Raw genomic sequence first — 18,045 nt, 5'->3', positions numbered from 1 at the left:
GGGGTGGAGATGAGGCTTTAGAAGGAACTGTTGGGGTGGGGATGAGGCTTTTGAAGGAACTGTTGGGGTGGGGATGAGGCTTTAGAAGGAACTGTTGGGGTGGAGATGAGGCTTTAGAAGGAACTGTTGGGGTGGAGATGAGGCTTGGTTCTATATGGGGGGATTGGGGTCAGCAGGGTAGATTGGGGTCAGCAGGGTAGATTGGGGTCAGAAGGGTAGATTGGGGTCAGAAGGGTGGATTGGGGTCAGTAGGGTAGATTGGGGTCAGTATGGTAGATTGGGTTCAGTAGGGTGGGTTGGGGTCAGCAGGGTAGATTGGGGTCAGTAGGGTGGATTGGGGTCAGTAGGGTAGATTGGGGTCAGTAGGGTAGATTGGGGTCAGAAGGGTAGATTGGGGTCAGAAGGGGTTTATTTTAGGGATTGAGAGGCTGCCAGAGGATGGTTAGGAGGACTGTTTAGGGGGGTTAGGGTTCGGAGGAGTGTTTAGGGGGGTTAGGGTTAGGAGTGTTTAGGGGGGGTTAGGGTTAGGAGGAGTGTTTAGGGGGGGTTAGGGTTAGGAGGAGTGTTTAGGGATGGTTAGGGTTAGGAGGAGTGTTTAGGGGGGGTTAGGGTTAGGGTTAGGAGGAGTGTTTAGGGGGGGGTTAGGGTTAGGGTTAGGAGGAGTGTTTAGGGGGGTTAGGGTTAGGAGTGTTTAGGGGGGGTTAGGGTTAGGAGGAGTGTTTAGGGGGGTTAGGGTTAGGAGGAGTGTTTAGGGGGGTTAGGGTTAGGAGGAGTGTTTAGGGGGGTAGGGTTAGGAGGAGTGTTTAGGGGGGTTAGGAGGGGGGGTTAGGGTTAGGAGTGTTTAAGGGGGGTTAGGGTTAGGAGGAGTGTTTAGGGGGCGTTAGGGTTAGGAGGAGTGTTTAGAGGGGGTTAGGGTTAGGAGGAGTGTTTAGGGGGGGTTAGGAGGAGTGTTTAGGGGGGTTAGGAGGGGGGGTTAGGGTTAGGAGTGTTTAAGGGGGGTTAGGGTTAGGAGGAGTGTTTAGGGGGGTTAGGAGGGGGGGTTAGGGTTAGGAGTGTTTAAGGGGGGTTAGGGTTAGGAGGAGTGTTTAGGGGGCGTTAGGGTTAGGAGGAGTGTTTAGGGGGCGTTAGGGTTAGGAGGAGTGTTTAGGGGGGGTTAGGAGGAGTGTTTAGGGGGGTTAGGGTTAGGAGGAGTGTTTAGGGGGGTTGGGGTTAGGAGGAGTGTTTAGGGGGGGTTAGGAGGAGTGTTTAGGGGTGGTTAGGAGGAGTGTTTAGGGGGGTTGGGGTTAGGAGGAGTGTTTAGGGGGGGTTAGGAGGAGTGTTTAGGGGGGGTTAGGAGGAGTGTTTAGGGGGGGTGTACCTAGCTGGTGAGGAGACCGGGTTTGGGGCTATAAGGAGGTCTTGTTGTGGAGCTTCAGGGGAGGAGGTGTGGTGACTAACGTGTCCATGGCTTGGCGCTGGTTGGCCCTGCAGGTCTGAGCAGCGACAGTGGGCTGGGAGGCAGTACAGACGGGAGCACAGACATCCTGGTGTTTGGCTCAGTGGTCGACAGTGTCACCGAGGAGGGTAAGTCACTTGAATTTACTGACTGTGATCTGTGGTTGTCAAACCTAGCTATCTGAAGATGAATGTACTGACTATGACTGGTCCACCTAGCTATCTGAAGATGAATGTACTGACTATGACTGGTCCACCTAGCTATCTGAAGATGAATGTACTGACTATGACTGGTCCACCTAGCTATCTGAAGATGAATGTACTGACTATGACTGGTCCACCTAGCTATCTGAAGATGAATGTACTGACTATGACTGTGATATGTGGTTGTCCCAACTAGCTATCTGTAGATGAATGTACTGACTATGACTGGTCCTCCTAGCTATCTGAAGATGAATGTACTGACTATGACTGGTCCACCTAGCTATCTGAAGATGAATGTACTGACTATGACTGTGATATGTGGTTGTCCCTCCTAGCTATATGAAGATGAATGTACTGACTATGACTGGTCCTCCTAGCTATATGAAGATGAATGTACTGACTATGACTGGTCCTCCTAGCTATCTGAAGATTAATGTACTGACTATGACTGGTCCACCTAGCTATCTGAAGATGAATGTACTGACTATGACTGGTCCTCCTAGCTATCTGAAGATGAATGTACTGACTATGACTGGTCCTCCTAGTTATCTGTAGATGAATGTACTGACTATGACTGGTCCTCCTAGTTATCTGAAGATGAATGTACTGACTATGACTGGTCCTCCTAGTTATCTGTAGATGAATGTACTGACTATGACTGGTCCACCTAGTTTTCTAAACGCACGAATTGTAAGTCGCTCTGGACAAGAGCGTCTGCTAAATGGCTAACATGTAAAATTGTGTGTGCACGTCAGAATTTACAGACTGTGTGCTTTCAAAGGTTCATCGCTAGTCGTATTTTAGGACTTTGTCAAACTGTAGTAGCCAGACTAACCCTCCTCTCCCTCATTCTCCACCCCCCCCCCACACTCTCTCCTTCTCCCTCCCTCCCCCTCGCCCCAGTAGAGTGTGAGGGTGAGTCAGAAGAGGAGGAGTCTAGCGGGGAGGTGGAGATAGAGCAGGAGGCGGGATCAGACCCTGAGGAGCCCCTCCCCCCGGGGGCGTTGCTCAACCGGTCGTCACGGCTACACAACCTGCCACTCATGGCCGAGGCGCTGGCGCACGGGGCAGACGTCCACTCTGCCAGCGATGAGGAGGGAAAGACCCCGCTCATACAGGCCGTGACAGGGGTAAGATACACACTATAGATACACACACTATACAGGCCGGGACAGGGGTAAGATACACGCTATAGACGCTATAGGCAGACACTATAGACACGGTATAGGCAGGGTTGGACAGAGTGCAGACACACACTATACAGGCCACAGGCGGCTGGTGGCACCTTATTTAGGGAGGACAGGTTTATAGTAATGGCTGGAACAGAATAAACGGAATGGTATCAAATACACGGTTTTCATGGTTTTATTCCAGATGTTATTATGAGTCGTTCTCGCCTCAGCAGCCTGCCTTGATACATATGACACTGTGGTCTGATACAACACTGTGTTCTGATAGGACACTGTGGTCTGATACGACACTGTGGTCCGATACGACACTGTGGTCCGATACGACACTGTGGTCTGATACGACACTGTGGTCTCTCTCTCTCTCGCTCTTCCCTCCCCATCACTCTCCTCCCCCACCACTCTCTCTCTCCCTCTTCCCTCCCCCACCACTCTCCTCCCCCACCACTCTCTCTCTCCCTCTTCCCTCCCCCACCACTCTCCACTCTCTCTCTCCCCTCTTCCCTCCCCCATCACTCTCCTCCCCCCCACCACTCTCTCTCTCCCTCTTCCCTCCCCCAACACTCTCCTCCCCCCACCATGCTCTCTCTCTCTCTCTCCCTCTTCCCTCCCCCCACCACTCTCTCTCCCTCTTCCCTCCCCATCACTCTCCTCCCCCCACCACCACTCTCTCTCTCCCTCTTCCCTCCCCCACCACTCTCTCTCTCCCTCTTCCCTCGCCCATCACTCTCCTCCCCCCACCACTCTCTCTCCCTCTTCCCTCCCCATCACTCTCCTCCCCCCACCACCACTCTCTCTCTCCCTCTTCCCCTCATTCTCTCTCCTCTTTGTCAGGGCTCTCTGACAGCGTGTGAGTTCCTGCTGCAGAATGGGGCTGATGTGAACCAGAGGGACATGGGGGGGAGAGGACCCCTCCACCACGCTACCTACCTGGGACATACAGGGTGAGAGACATTCATTACCCCTCCACCACACTACCTACCTGGGACATACAGGGTGAGAGACATTCATTACCCCTCCACCACGCTACCTACCTGGGACATACAGGGTGAGAGACATTCATTACCCCTCCACCACGCTACCTACCTGGGACATACAGGGTGAGAGACATTCATTACCCCTCCACCACGCTACCTACCTGGGACATACAGGGTGAGAGTCATTCATTACCCCTCCACCACACTACCTCCTTGGGACATACAGGGTGAGACTCATTCATTACCCCTCCACCACACTACCTCCTTGGGACATACAGGGTGAGAGACATTCATTACCCCTCCACCACACTACCTCCTTGGGACATACAGGGTGAGAGACATTCATTACCCCTCCACCACACTACCTCCTTGGGACATACAGGGTGAGAGACATTCATTACCCCTCCACCACACTACCTCCTTGGGACATACAGGGTGAGAGACATTCATTACTCCTCCACCACACTACCTACCTGGGACATACAGGGTGAGAGACATTCATTACCCCTCCACCACACTACCTCCTTGGGACATACAGGGTGAGAGACATTCATTACCCCTCCACCACACTACCTACCTGGGACATACAGGGTGAGAGACATTCATTACCCCTCCACCACACTACCTACCTGGGACATACAGGGTGAGAGACATTCATTAATTTATTCATCCCTAACCCCTATACCACTCTACCTACTTTTTTTTTTTCAAATCAAATTTTATTTGTAACCTGCTTTGTAAACAACAGTGAAATTCTTACTTACGGGTCGGGTCGTTCCCAACAATGCAGAGAGAAAGAAAATAGAGAATAATCATTTTAAAATAATAACGACAAGGAATTAATCCACAAAGAGTAACAATAATTTACCAGGCTATATACACGGTGTACCAGACTATATACACGGGGGTACCAGGCTATATACACGGGGTACCAGGCTATATACACGGGGTACCAGGCTATATACACGGGGGTACCAGGCTATATACACGGGGGTACCAGGCTATATACACGGGGGTACCAGGCTATATACACGGGGGTACCAGGCTATATACACGGGGTACCAGGCTATATACACAGGGGTACCAGGCTATATACACGGGGTACCAGGCTATATACACGGGGGTACCAGGCTATATACACGGGGTACCAGGCTATATACACGGGGGTACCAGGCTATATACACAGGGGTACCAGGCTATATACACGGGGGTACCAGGCTATATACACAGGGGTACCAGGCTATATACACGGGGTACCAGGCTATATACACGGGGGTACCAGGCTATATACACGGGGTACCAGGCTATATACACGGGGGTACCAGGCTATATACACGGGGGTACCAGGCTATATACACGGGGGTACCAGGCTATATACACGGGGTACCAGGCTATATACACAGGGGTACCAGGCTATATACACGGGGTACCAGGCTATATACACGGGGGTACCAGGCTATATACACGGGGTACCAGGCTATATACACGGGGGTACCAGGCTATATACACGGGGTACCAGGCTATATACACGGGGTACCAGGCTATATACACGGGGGTACCAGGCTATATACACGGGGGTACCAGGCTATATACACGGGGGTACCAGGCTATATACACGGGGTACCAGTACGGAGTTGATGTGCTGCGGAACAAGGTCATTGAGGTAGACGTGTACATATATCTAGTGGGAAAGTGACTCGGCAACAGGATAGATAATAAGCAGTAACAGCAACGTGTGTGATGAGTCCAAATAGTTTGTGCAAAGGGGGTTCAATGCAGATAGTCGGGGTAGCTATTTGGTTAACTATTTAGCAGTCTTGTGGCTTGGGGGTAGAAGCTGTTCAGGGTCCTTTTGGTTCCAGACTTGGTGCATCGGTCCCGGATTAGTGTCCCGCTCCCTGAAAGTGGCAGCTCTAGCCTGTTTCTCAGTGCAGATGTTGCCTGTAATCCATGGCTTCTGGTTGGGATATGTACGTACGGTCACTGTGGGAACAACGTCGTCGATTCACTTATTAATGAAGCCGGTGACTGAGGTGGTAAACTCCTCAATGTTATCGAATGAATCACAGAACATATTTCAGTCTGTGCTAGTGAAACATTCCTGTAGATTAGCATGGGATAAAAAGGAGACATTCCTGTAGATTAGCATGGGATAAAAATGAAACATTCCTGTAGATTAGCATGGGATAAGAATGAAACATTCCTGTAGATTAGCATGGGATAAGAATGAAACATTCCTGTAGATTAGCATGGGATAAGAAGGAAACATTCCTGTAGATTAGCATGGGATAAAAAGGAAACATTCCTGTAGATTAGCATGGGATAAAAAGGAGGCATTCCTGTAGATTAGCATGGGGTAAAAAGGAGACATTCCTGTAGATTAGCATGGGGTAAAAAGGAGACATTCCTGTAGATTAGCATGGGATAAGAAGGAAACATTCCTGTAGATTAGCATGGGGTAAAAAAGGAAACATTCCTGTAGATTAGCATGGGATAAAAAATGAAACATTCCTGTAGATTAGCATGGGATAAAAAATGAAACATTCCTGTAGATTAGCATGGGGCAAGAAGGAAACATTCCTGTAGATTAGCATGGGGCAAGAAGGAAACATTCCTGTAGATTAGCATGGGGTAAAAATGAGACATTCCTGTAGATTAGCATGGGGTAAAAAAGGAGACATTCCTGTAGATTAGCATGGGGTAAAAATGAGACATTCCTGTAGATTAGCATGGGGTAAAAAGGATACATTCCTGTAGATTAGCATGGGGTAAAAAGGAGACATTCCTGTAGATTAGCATGGGGTAAAAAAGGAGACATTCCTGTAGATTAGCATGGGGTAAAAAAGGAGACATTCCTGTAGATTAGCATGGGGTAAAAAAGGAGACATTCCTGTAGATTAGCATGGGGTAAAAAAAAATGGGGGTACAACAGATTTCAGCTTTCCTGCGTTAAAATCACCAACCACGAGAAGCACCTCCTCTGAATGAGCATTTTCTTGTTTGCTTATGGTCCCATACAGCTCGTTGAGTGCGGTCTTAGTGCCAGCATCGGTTTGTGGCGGTAAATGGACAGCTAGAAAAAATAGAGATGAAAGAAAACCTCTTGGTAAATAGTGTGGTCTGCAGCTTATCATGAGGTATTCTAACTTGGGCAAGCAAAAAGGTCAAAACGTCCTGATCATTTGAAATCGTGCACCTGGGACAGAGGGTAAGAGATTCATTCATTCATCCCTAACCCTTACACCACACTACCTACCTGGGACAGAGGGTAAGAGATTCATTCATTCTTCCCTAACCCTTACACCACACTACCTACCTGGGACACAGGGTAAGAGATTCATTCATTCATCCCTAACCACTATACTTACCTGGTAACTTGCTTATATACACGGAGTACCACAACCGAGTGTATATAACCAACACATGAATGTTTCTTATAAAAAGAAGAAGTGATGCAGTCAGTCTCTCCTCAACTCTTAGCCAAGAGAGACTGGCATGCATAGTATTTATATCAGCCCTCTGATTACAATGAAGAGCAAAACGTGGCGCTCTGTTCTGGACCAGCTGCAGCTTAACTAGGTCTCTCCTTGCAGCACTGGACCACACGACTGGACAATAATCAAAATAAGATGAGACTAGAGCAGAACTTGCTTTTTTGGAGTGTGGTTTCATAAAAGCAGAGCATCTCTTTAAAGGACAGACCTCTCTCCATCTTTACAACCATTGAATCAATATGTTTTGATCATGACAGTTTACAATCTAAGGTAACGCCAAGTAATTTAGTCTCCTCAACTAGTTCAACAGCCACACCATTCATTACCAGATTCAGCTGAGGTCTAGAACTTGTACCAAATACAGTGCTCTTAGTTTTAAAGATGTTCAGGACGTTTATTACTGGCCACCCATTCCAAAACAGACTGCAACTCTTTGTTAAGGGTTTCAGTGACTTCATTAGCTGTGGTTGCTGATGCGTATATGGTTGAATCATCAGCATATATGGACACACAGGCTTTGTTTAATGCCAGTGGCAGGTCATTGGTAAAAAATAGAAAAGAGTAGAGGGCCTAGAGAGCTGCCCTGCGGTACACCACACTTTACATGTTTAACATTAGAGAAGCTTCCATTAGAGAAAACCCTCTGTGTTCTATTAGATAGATAGCTCTGAATCAACGATATGGCAGAGGTTGAAAATCCATAAGACATACTTTTTCTCAACAGGTTATGGTCAATAATATCGAAGGCTGCACTGAAATATAACAGGACAGCTCGCACAATCTTCATATTATCAATTTCTTTCAACCAATCATCAGTCATTTGTGTCAGTGCAGTACATGTTGGGTGCCCTTCTCTATAATTGTGCTGAAAGTGTGTTGTTAATTTGTTTACAGAGAAATAGCATTGTTTTTGGTCAAACACCATTTTTTCCCAACAGTTTGCTAAGAGCTGGCAGCAAGCTGATTGGTCGGCTGTTAGAACCAGTAAAGGCCACTTTACCACTATCGGGTAGTGGAATTACTTTGGCTTCCCTCCAGGCCTGAGGACAAAGACTTAGGCTCAGATTAAAAATAAGGGGCCTCCCGGGTGGCGCAGTGGTCTAAGGCACTGCAGTGCAGTGCTAGCTGTGCCACCAGAGACTCTGGGTTTGAGCCCAGGCTCTGTCGCAGCCAGCCGCGACCGGGAGGTCCATGGGGCAAATATATCTATATCTCTCTCTAGATATATATAAATATATATCCATCTCTCTCTCTCTTTAGTCAGGTGTGTCTGTTCCTGAAGAGAGGAGCTTGTCAGACAGAGGTGGATGAGGAAGGTCACGACCCTCTGAGCATGGCTGTCCAGGCCGCTAACGCCGATATTGTTACACTGTAAGTGTTCACCGAAAACATCTGATACCTCTTCTAAAAGTATCTTAAATAATCCCCCAGCATCCCCCCCGCCTCACTAAATGACTAAAATGTAAATATAAAATAAATAAATACAAAATGTTACCCAAATTTTTGTTAATATTATTCTGTTTTCTGTTTCTCTCTGATATATTTTTCCTACCTCTCCCCACCAAACCTACCCACCTACCTCTCCTTCTCCAACCCTACCCCCCCCCCCCTCCCTTCTCCTACCTCTCCCTCTCTCTCCCAGGTTGCGGTTAGCACGGATGAACGAGGAGATGCGCGAGGCGGAGGGTCCGTTTGGTCAGCCAGGTCAATACCCCAGCAGCTCCCCAACTGAACATCAGTACAGGAAATGTATTCAGGAGTTTATCTGCCTCACCATAGACTACTGTTAGGGGGCGCCACTGAGGCAGGATGCATCCCAAATTGCACCCTATTCTCTAAGTAATGCACTACATTTGACCAGAGGCCTATTGGTACCCTATTCCCTATGTAGTGCACTACTTTTGACCTGGGCCCACTACAAAAGTAGTGCACTACATAGGGAATAGGGTGCAATTTCAAATACCGATTAGCCACTACTAACTGGGCATATAGAGGCATATCATACAGGGCAGAGTAGTAGGATGAAGTTGCCCTTAGATAAACTGGTCTAGAGTCAGTTTTGCATTGTTACCGTAATTGGTTAGGGTTATGATTTGTGGAGGGTAAAGCTGATTCTAGATCTGTGTCTAAGAGCAACAAGGCCCTGCTGACTGTAGCGCAGAACAATGTTGTTTTATCTTTCCAACAATATGCTTCTCTTCTTCTTCTACATCCAGATCTTTTAACCACATCGCTAGCTGCTTTCCACACCGTTCATATTATAAGCTGAGTGAAACACAGTGTATCTGGCTGTTCCTAATAGTCTTGTCTGTGGTTCTCACTGTCAGGCCGTTTACTCGCTACACTGCTCAACACTTCCTGCCTCTCCTGTACACTCTTAGAGAAAAACAAAGTGCTATCCAGAACCATTAATGGCTCTTCGGCTGTCCCCATCAGGAGATCCCTTTGAAGAACCCGTGTGTGGGTTCCGTTATAGAACCCTTTCCACAGAGGATTCTACATGGAACACAAAATATTTATATCTGGAACCAAAAAAGGTTCCCCTGTGGACATAGCTAAAGAACCCTTCTTTTCTTAGTGTAGGCTTTCCCGTCCATGTCCTCCCTCTTCCTCCCTCTTCCTCCCTCTTCCTCCCTCTTCCTCCCTCTCTTACCAGTAAGGACCTAAGCTTCCACAGTCTTTACAATACTATTCTACAGTGTCCTTCCTATTCAGCATTTTACAGTAGTTTATATTCAAGAGTTTGATAGTACCATAAGAATTTATCAGCGGCCCATTGTGTTATAATGAATTAGAATCTGTCGATTTAGAAATGATGGCATGATTACAGTATGTCTACAACTCCGTGTTCCTTAAAGGGTTCAAGCTGGCCTGAAAAGGAAGCCTTTTGTCCTTATGTCTTCTGTGGGAGATCGAGGTTAGATGTAATTCAGTGGCTAGATGTGCAGGGGTTCCAACTGTTGTTCTACGGTGGCATGAGGTTACAGTGATATGGAATGGGTGTCGTTGTGGCTGCTATAGGCATGGTCAAGGAAGGTCCACTGCGTCAGTCTGGGAAGGTGGGGTCGTCATGTTTTCACTGTGTGTGTGATGGGAAGGGACGGATGCAGGGGTGAAGTGGTTCAGATGTGATGAGAATACCGAAGGACTGATGGATGGAGAAAGAGACAAACGCCTGCTTTGTTGTTACTTGTGAGTGAGGATTAAATGCTATATTATAATTATTATTACGATGATATCTTAATGTAAAAAAAAACTACTTTCCCGTTCCTAACAGTGATGTGCTTTATTTATCGTTGCTGTCGTGTTTACGTCATGCTCTCTCATTTTGCTCGTTGAGTTTCTGTCTTTTTGTTTTGTATTGGTTTATTTATGTTAAAATAGGGGCTTAAAAAAATCCGGAATCTTCCATATATGATTCCTGGAAAACCGAGGAATTTGGGGGAAGTTATTGGAATGTTGTAATCCTACGTTGAACCCCGGAGGACTTGTGCAATGATGATTATTGTTACAGATTTGATGTATTTCTGTAAATTATTTTCCTTAATTTTTTTTAAATCTTTCAAACTTTTCAATATCCTCACTTTTTTTTCCTGACTGGATAAGTTTTGGTCTGGTCTTGTGTCATTGTGCCACACACACATTCTGGCTTCACTTCTAAACAAGGGATTCATCAACCCTGTCCCTCCAACACTCACACTGATCTATACCTAGAATTACTGTACTAGACTTGTTGAAAAAAATGTCATTTTATTTGTAGACATTCTAGTGATTACGTGTTTTCTATATCTATATTTCAAACCTTTTTTGATTGCAGTCCTTCAGTGTTTACTGATAAAGACATCTTCTTCACGACCACATCAGTGGTGTTTTTGGTTGACTTATGGGGACAGAGGGAATCAGGGGCCATTGGTAACTGTCCCTGTAGTAGGTAAGGGAGAGGAAGAGCTAGACCCATTTAATTATCATCAAAAACCCATTGTAATTCTACGGTTACAACTGACTGTCTTCTCCGGCCATCATTGCTCAATGCTCATTATATTCTGCATGCTTTTCGGTTGTGACCGGGAACATTCTAGAACGTATGTACGCGTTCTAGAATATACTCTTGGGCGTTTTTAGAATGCTGCGTAGTACGTGGGGGCGTTCTAGAATGCTGTCTGCCTTCGGAGCATGATAGTTTCCTATTTGTCCCCTCATGGTGCTGTGCAGTCCTGTTAAAAAGCATGAGCTACAGTACAGTACAGCCACTTCCTGTGATGTCCTTAAAACAACTTCCTCCTGTCTCTTTGGTAGACCTATGGACCCCTGTGCCATCTCTACGTCCACTTATGGACCAGCTATAGCTTCACTGTTTTGTCAATGTGATTTATTTTTCCTTTTTTAATGAAACACAGAGCTGAACTGTTTTTCGTTAGCTAGCCGACCTCTGTTTGTTCCTCAACTACGTTGGCATGAAGTCCTAAAGTAGTTAGATTTTTTCTTTTTTTTTTTGGTTCTCTGCCAAAGACTTTGGAAAAGGGAAGTGTGCAACAGTGTTGTTAGGCATCAATCAGTTTAACTTCAGCGAGAATACATACACACACACAGCGTTTAACGTCTGATAACACGTGGCACAGTGAAACATAAAGTGGTAGAAACAGTGTTCGCCAGTGTTTTTTTTACAAAATGTTCTAGAGGAGAGGAGTCACAGAACAATTATTATTTTCATCAGTTGTTTTTTATTTTCAGAGTGTGGAAGCAGGTGATATTCTGCAAGTGTTTTGAATTCAAAGTAAAGTAAAACAACGGGAGTGATAAAGTCAATATATTTGACCAGGGACTGTGACTAAATAGGGTGGTGACGTAGCCCAGCTGAAGTGGTGGGTGTTGTTTCTTAACTGTTTTAACATTGGGGTTAAAGGATGCTTCTAAACAAACAGACAAACATGCTGTAAATAAAAACGCTTTTTAACATGTTTAACTCTTGACTCAAACTGCCTGCTCTGACTTACCGCATTCCACCACGGAACCCTGCCTGTTCCGTGCCACCTGTTCTGATTCTGTTCTCTTCTTCCAAACGTCTATCTGTGCACTCTTTTTGGAATATTGTGACATAGCTATCTCTCTGTCCTACTTGGGGAAACAAACATTCTTGTATTAATATCTCTACATTTGGATATCTTTGGAATAACTTTATTTTTGTTCCTTGGTTTTAGAAACACTGAGATGGTGATTTAAAAAAAAAAATGGATAAAGAGAATAAAACCAAGAAACTCTTGTGATGAACTCCTCACCTTGCTTGGACTGCTTCTGCCTCATTTCTGACTCCTGTTGTCTTCTCTCCTTGTAAACAACCCTTCTCTCAACGTTGCCGCAACTTTGCGTTTGGAATGTTACTGGAACGTTGGGAGAACGTTACTCACTGGTCTATGCTGTAACCGCGTCAACACACACACCACCACACCTTCGGCATTCAACAACGCACAGTGCAGTCCTATGAAGCTAGAGCCAGATCAACGGGTCATATACTCATCTCAGAGAGGTCTTTCTTATACCCAACTCTCTTCTCTCTCCTTCTCTGAGGAAAAAAATACACTGTCTGTTTCCCAAATGGCACCCTATTCCCTACATAGTGCACTACTTTTTTTTCTTCTTCCCCTACATAGTGCACTAGCCCTAGTTCAAAAGTAGTGCACTATACACTGAGTATACTAAACATTAGGAAGTGTTACAGACCGGTGTGCCTGGCACATACTACTATACCTCGTTCAACAACACTTAAATCTGTTGTCTTGCCCATTCACCCTCTGAATGGCACACATACACAATCCATGTGTCAATTGTCTCAAGGCTTAAAAATAATTATTTAACCTGTCTCCTCCTCTTCATCTACACTGATTTAAAGTGGATTTAGAAAGTGACATCAATAAGGGATCATAGCTTTCACCTGGATTCACATTTTTGTCACTTAGCAAATGCTCTTATCCAGAGCGACTTACATTCAGTACATTCACCTACAGATAGCTAGGAGGGACAACCACATATCACAGTCATTGTCAGTACATTCAACTACAGATAACTAGGAGGGACAACCACATATCACAGTCATAGTCAGTACATTCAACTACAGATAACTAGGAGGGACAACCACATATCACAGTCATAGTCAGAACATTCATCTACAGATAGCTAGGTGGGACAACCACATATCACAGTCATAGTCAGTACATTCACCTACAGATAACTAGGAGGGACAACCACATATCACAGTCATAGTCAGTACATTCATCTACAGATAGCTAGGTGGCCCAGTCATAGTTAGTACATTCATCTTCAGATAGCTAGGTGGACCAGTCATAGTCAGTACATTCATCTACAGATAGCTAGGTGGACCAGTCATAGTGTACATTCATCTTCAGATAGCTAGGTGGACCAGTCATAGTCAGTACATTCATCTTCAGATAGCTAGGTGGACCAGTCATAGTCAGTACATTCATCTTCAGATAGCTAGGTGGGACAACCACATATCACAGTCATAGAAAGTATATTTTTCCTCAATAACGTTGCTGTCAGTAGAGTCAGAGCTAGAAAGGGGGGGTGGAGGGTGCAAGATTCAGGTTTTATTTTATGGGGAGGTGGGGGGAGCGAGGTGAGGAGAAAAGGGGCGGCAGGGTAGCCTAGTGGTTAGAGCGTTGGACTAGTAACCGGAAGGTTGCGAGTTCAAACCCCCGAGCTGACAAGGTACAAATCTGTCGTTCTGCCCCTGAACAGGCAGTTAACCCACTGTTCCCAGGCCGTCATTGAAAATAAGAATTTGTTCTTAACTGACTTGCCTGGTTAAATAAAGGTAAAATAAAAATAAATAAAAAAAAGGGGGATATATAGTCTGTGTACAACTGAAATGTGTCTTCTGCATTTAACCCAACCCCTCTGAATCAGAGAGGTGCAGGGTGGGGGCTGCCTTAATCAACATCCACGTCTTCGGCGCCCGGGGAACAGTGGGTTAACTGTCAGTCTACCGGGAAACAGTGGGTTAACTGTCAGTCTTACCGGGGAACAGTGGGTTAACTGTCAGCCTTACCGGGGAACAGTGGGTTAACTGTCAGTCTTACCGGGGAACAGTGGGTTAACTGTCAGCCTTACCGGGGAACAGTGGGTTAACTGTCAGTCTTACCGGGGAACAGTGGGTTAACTGTCAGTCTTACTGGGGAACAGTGGGTTAACTGTCAGCCTTACTGGGGAACAGTGGGTTAACTGTCAGTCTTACTGGGGAACAGTGGGTTAACTGTCAGTCTTACTGGGGAACAGTGGGTTAACTGTCAGCCTTACTGGGGAACAGTGGGTTAACTGTCAGTCTTACTGGGGAACAGTGGGTTAACTGTCAGTCTTACTGGGGAACAGTGGGTTAACTGTCAGTCTTACCGGGGAACAGTGGGTTAACTGTCAGTCTTACCGGGGAACACTGGGTTAACTGTCAGCCTTACCGGGGAACAGTGGGTAAGCTGTCAGCCTTACTGGGGAACAGTGGGTTATCTGTCAACCTTACTGGGGAACAGTGTGTTAACTGTCAGCCTTACTGGGGAACAGTGGGTTAACTATCAGCCTTTACTGGGGAACAGTGGGTTAACTGTCAGCCTTACCGGGGAACACTGGGTTAACTGTCAGCCTTACCGGGGAACAGTGGGTTAACTGTCAGCCTTACCGGGGAACAGTGGGTTAACTGTCAGCCTTACTGGGGAACAGTGTGTTAACTGTCAGCCTTACTGGGGAACAGTGGGTTAACTATCAGCCTTACTGGGGAACAGTGGGTTAACTGTCAGCCTTACCGGGGAACACTGGGTTAACTGTCAGCCTTACCGGGGAACAGTGGGTTAACTGTCAGCCTTACCGGGGAACAGTGGGTTAACTGTCAGCCTTACTGGGGAACAGTGTGTTAACTGTCAGCCTTACTGGGGAACAGTGGGTTAACTATCAGCCTTACTGGGGAACAGTGGGTTAACTGTCAGCCTTACCGGGGAACACTGGGTTAACTGTCAGCCTTACCGGGGAACAGTGGGTTAACTGTCAGCCTTACCGGGGAACAGTGGGTTAACTGTCAGCCTTACCGGGGTTAACTGCCTTGCTCAGGGGCAGAACAACAGATGTTTACCTTGTCAGCTCAGGGATTCGATCCAGCAACCTTTTGGGTACTGGCCCAATGCTCTAACCACTGGGCTACTTAAGATACTGTTTGAAGAGGTAGGGTTTCAGATGTTTTCACCTGGTCAGTCTATGCAATGGAAAGTGCAGGTGTTCTTAATGTTTTGAAAACTCATTGTATTGGGAATAAGACACAGCCAAAGTATGTTTGTTCTGTTTTGTTTGCCTTTTATCTGAGAAAATAAACTGACAACTGTTGTTGCTTCCGTTGCTACAGGCGTTGCCATGGGGACCAGCAGGAAGGTAAAACGCAAGGATAGTGTTCGGGATAGAGTGAGTGATGCATCATGGTCTATCTCGCCTTGGGGGTTTGGTGTCTGTCTCTGTGGTCCATGTTATCCGGGATCCTTGGGGACATCCCTAACCAATCAGAAGTTGGGGATCCTTGGGGACATCCCTAACCAATCAGAAGTTGGGGATCCTTGGGGACATCCCTAACCAATCAGAAGTTGGGGATCCTTGGGGACATCCCTAACCAATCAGAAGTTGGGGATCCTTGGGGACATCCCTAACCAATCAGAAGTTGGGGATCCTTGGGACATCCCTAACCAATCAGATGTTGGGGATCCTTGGGGACATCCCTAACCAATCAGAAGTTGGGGATCCTTGGGGACATCCCTAACCAATCAGAAGTTGGGGATCCTTGGGGACATCCCTAACCAATCAGAAGTTGGGGATCTTTGGGGACATCCCTAACCAATCAGAAGCTGAAATGTAAAATGGTTAAGAAAGGGTTATTAAGGTTTGGATAAGGGGAGGGGCTAAGGTTAGGTTTAGGGGAGGGGCTAAGGTTCGGATAAGGGTAGGGGCTAAGGTTAGGTTTAGGGGAGGGGCTAAGGTTTGGATAAGGGGAGGGGCTAAGGTTAGGTTTAGGGGAGGGGCTAAGGTTCGGGTAAGGGGAGGGGCTAAGGTTAGGTTTAGGGGAGGGGCTAAGGTTAGGTTTAGGGTAGGGGCTAAGGTTAGGTTTAGGGTAGGGGCTAAGGTTAGGTTTAGGGTAGGGGCTAAGGTTAGGTTTAGGATAGGAATGTCTCAGGGATCCCAGATAGCTCTGACCATCTCTCTGTCCTACTGGTGTACATGATCATATATTTAAGGAACCTCAATCTCTCTTCAAATGGTGTGCACACACACACACACACACACACAAACAAACACAAAACACACACGCACAAACAAACAAACACAAAACACGCACGTGAACACACTTGCTTTGGGAGAAAGTTTGGTTGGGTGACCTCACTGGTGTTGTTAATATATCTCTTCCCACTTTGTGATAATATTGTTCTGCTTATCAATGGGATCAACACTTTTCTAAACATTGACAGCTGTGAAGGAAGTAGGCTTCGGAAGTTTGGTGATTGCAATGACCTCGTTCTATCCCAGCTTTCCCAATCATTACAAATCATCAGTATTTACCACAGGACTGAAAACACATTGGGTTTTATTTTGAATTTTGTCTACAAACCCCACCAGTAACACTTTTGGCTAAACTTCTTACCAGAGAACGAGAAAATAAATATCTGTTTTCGGTTGTTATCAAAATGGAAACCCCAGTGCCTCCCAATGGATTACTTATGAATTAAGAAGCTTACCTCCAAAACACTATAAGAACGAAGAGATATAGTTTCTACACTTAGCTTATAGTTATACTTCACTAAATACTCGTAGGAACCAACACAGCCATAGGGAAGATTTATTTTATTTTGTTTATTTATTTAACCTTTATTTTCAATGAGGGCCAAGGAACAATGTGTTAACTACCTTGTTCAGGGGGCAGAACGACCGATTTTTACCTTGTCAGCTCGGGGATTCGATCCAGCAACCTTTTGGTTACTGGCCCAATGCCTTGTTCAGGGGCAGAACGGCAGATTCCAGATGAACATTACTATAGGGAATTAGAACTATAGAACATTACTATAGAATACTATAGGGAATTAGAACTATAGAACATTACTATAGATTACTGTAAGGCATTAGATCTATAGAACATTACTATAGAATACTATAGGGCATTAGAACTATAGAACATTACTGTAGGCCCTACAGTAATGTTCTATAGTTCTAATTCCCTATAGTAATGTTCTATAGATCTAATGCCCTGTAGGGCATTAGATCTATAGAACATTACTATAGGGAATTAGAACTATAGAACATTACTATAGAATACTATAGGGAATTAGAACTATAGAACATTACTATAGATTACTGTAGGGCATTAGATCTATAGAACATTACTATAGAATACTATAGGGCATTAGAACTATAGAACATTACTGTAGGGCATTAGATCTATAGAACATTACTATAGGGCATTAGAACTATAGAACATTACTGTAGGGCATTAGATCTATACCTGTCCAATCATTTTAGACCAGTGCCATACTGAAGTATGGAAAACAATCCAGATAATTACCTGACAGTTTTTCTAGTTTTCCTGTAGTAGATGTTCTGATCTAGTCCTGATACTGTGCTTTACTAACACTGGGATCTCTGAACCAGTGGGGTTCATTTAACACCACACGGGGTGACAGATGATCTGTGGGCTATCTAGTGATCTAGTCTGAACCT

The 18,045-nt window shown here is 45.6% G+C and overlaps 1 protein-coding gene across 3 annotated transcripts in view; it reads left to right on the top strand.

Moving 5' to 3' along the window:
- Window positions 1-18,045, top strand: part of LOC110511195 (arf-GAP with coiled-coil, ANK repeat and PH domain-containing protein 3) — a 158,866-nt gene that overhangs the window by 138,075 nt on the left and 2,746 nt on the right. Inside the window, exons 20-25 of one of the 3 annotated variants that reach the window (XM_036984260.1) lie at window positions 1,462-1,563; window positions 2,542-2,768; window positions 3,660-3,769; window positions 8,557-8,667; window positions 8,939-9,000; window positions 15,695-15,750. In XM_036984260.1, coding sequence (XP_036840155.1) covers window positions 1,462-1,563; window positions 2,542-2,768; window positions 3,660-3,769; window positions 8,557-8,667; window positions 8,939-9,000; window positions 15,695-15,750 — 668 coding nt within the window. Of the gene's footprint in view, window positions 1-1,461; window positions 1,564-2,541; window positions 2,769-3,659; window positions 3,770-8,556; window positions 8,668-8,938; window positions 12,577-15,694; window positions 15,751-18,045 lie in introns of those variants that run through there. The other 2 variants (XM_036984261.1, XM_036984262.1) reach the window with 2 other exon arrangements.

The sequence above is a fragment of the Oncorhynchus mykiss genome, chromosome 7 (assembly GCF_013265735.2).
Source record: "Oncorhynchus mykiss isolate Arlee chromosome 7, USDA_OmykA_1.1, whole genome shotgun sequence".
In the NCBI taxonomy this organism is placed as follows: Eukaryota; Metazoa; Chordata; class Actinopteri; order Salmoniformes; family Salmonidae; genus Oncorhynchus; species Oncorhynchus mykiss.
Note: the sequence above shows the minus strand (reverse complement) of the source record. Positions and strands in the feature narration are given on the sequence as shown.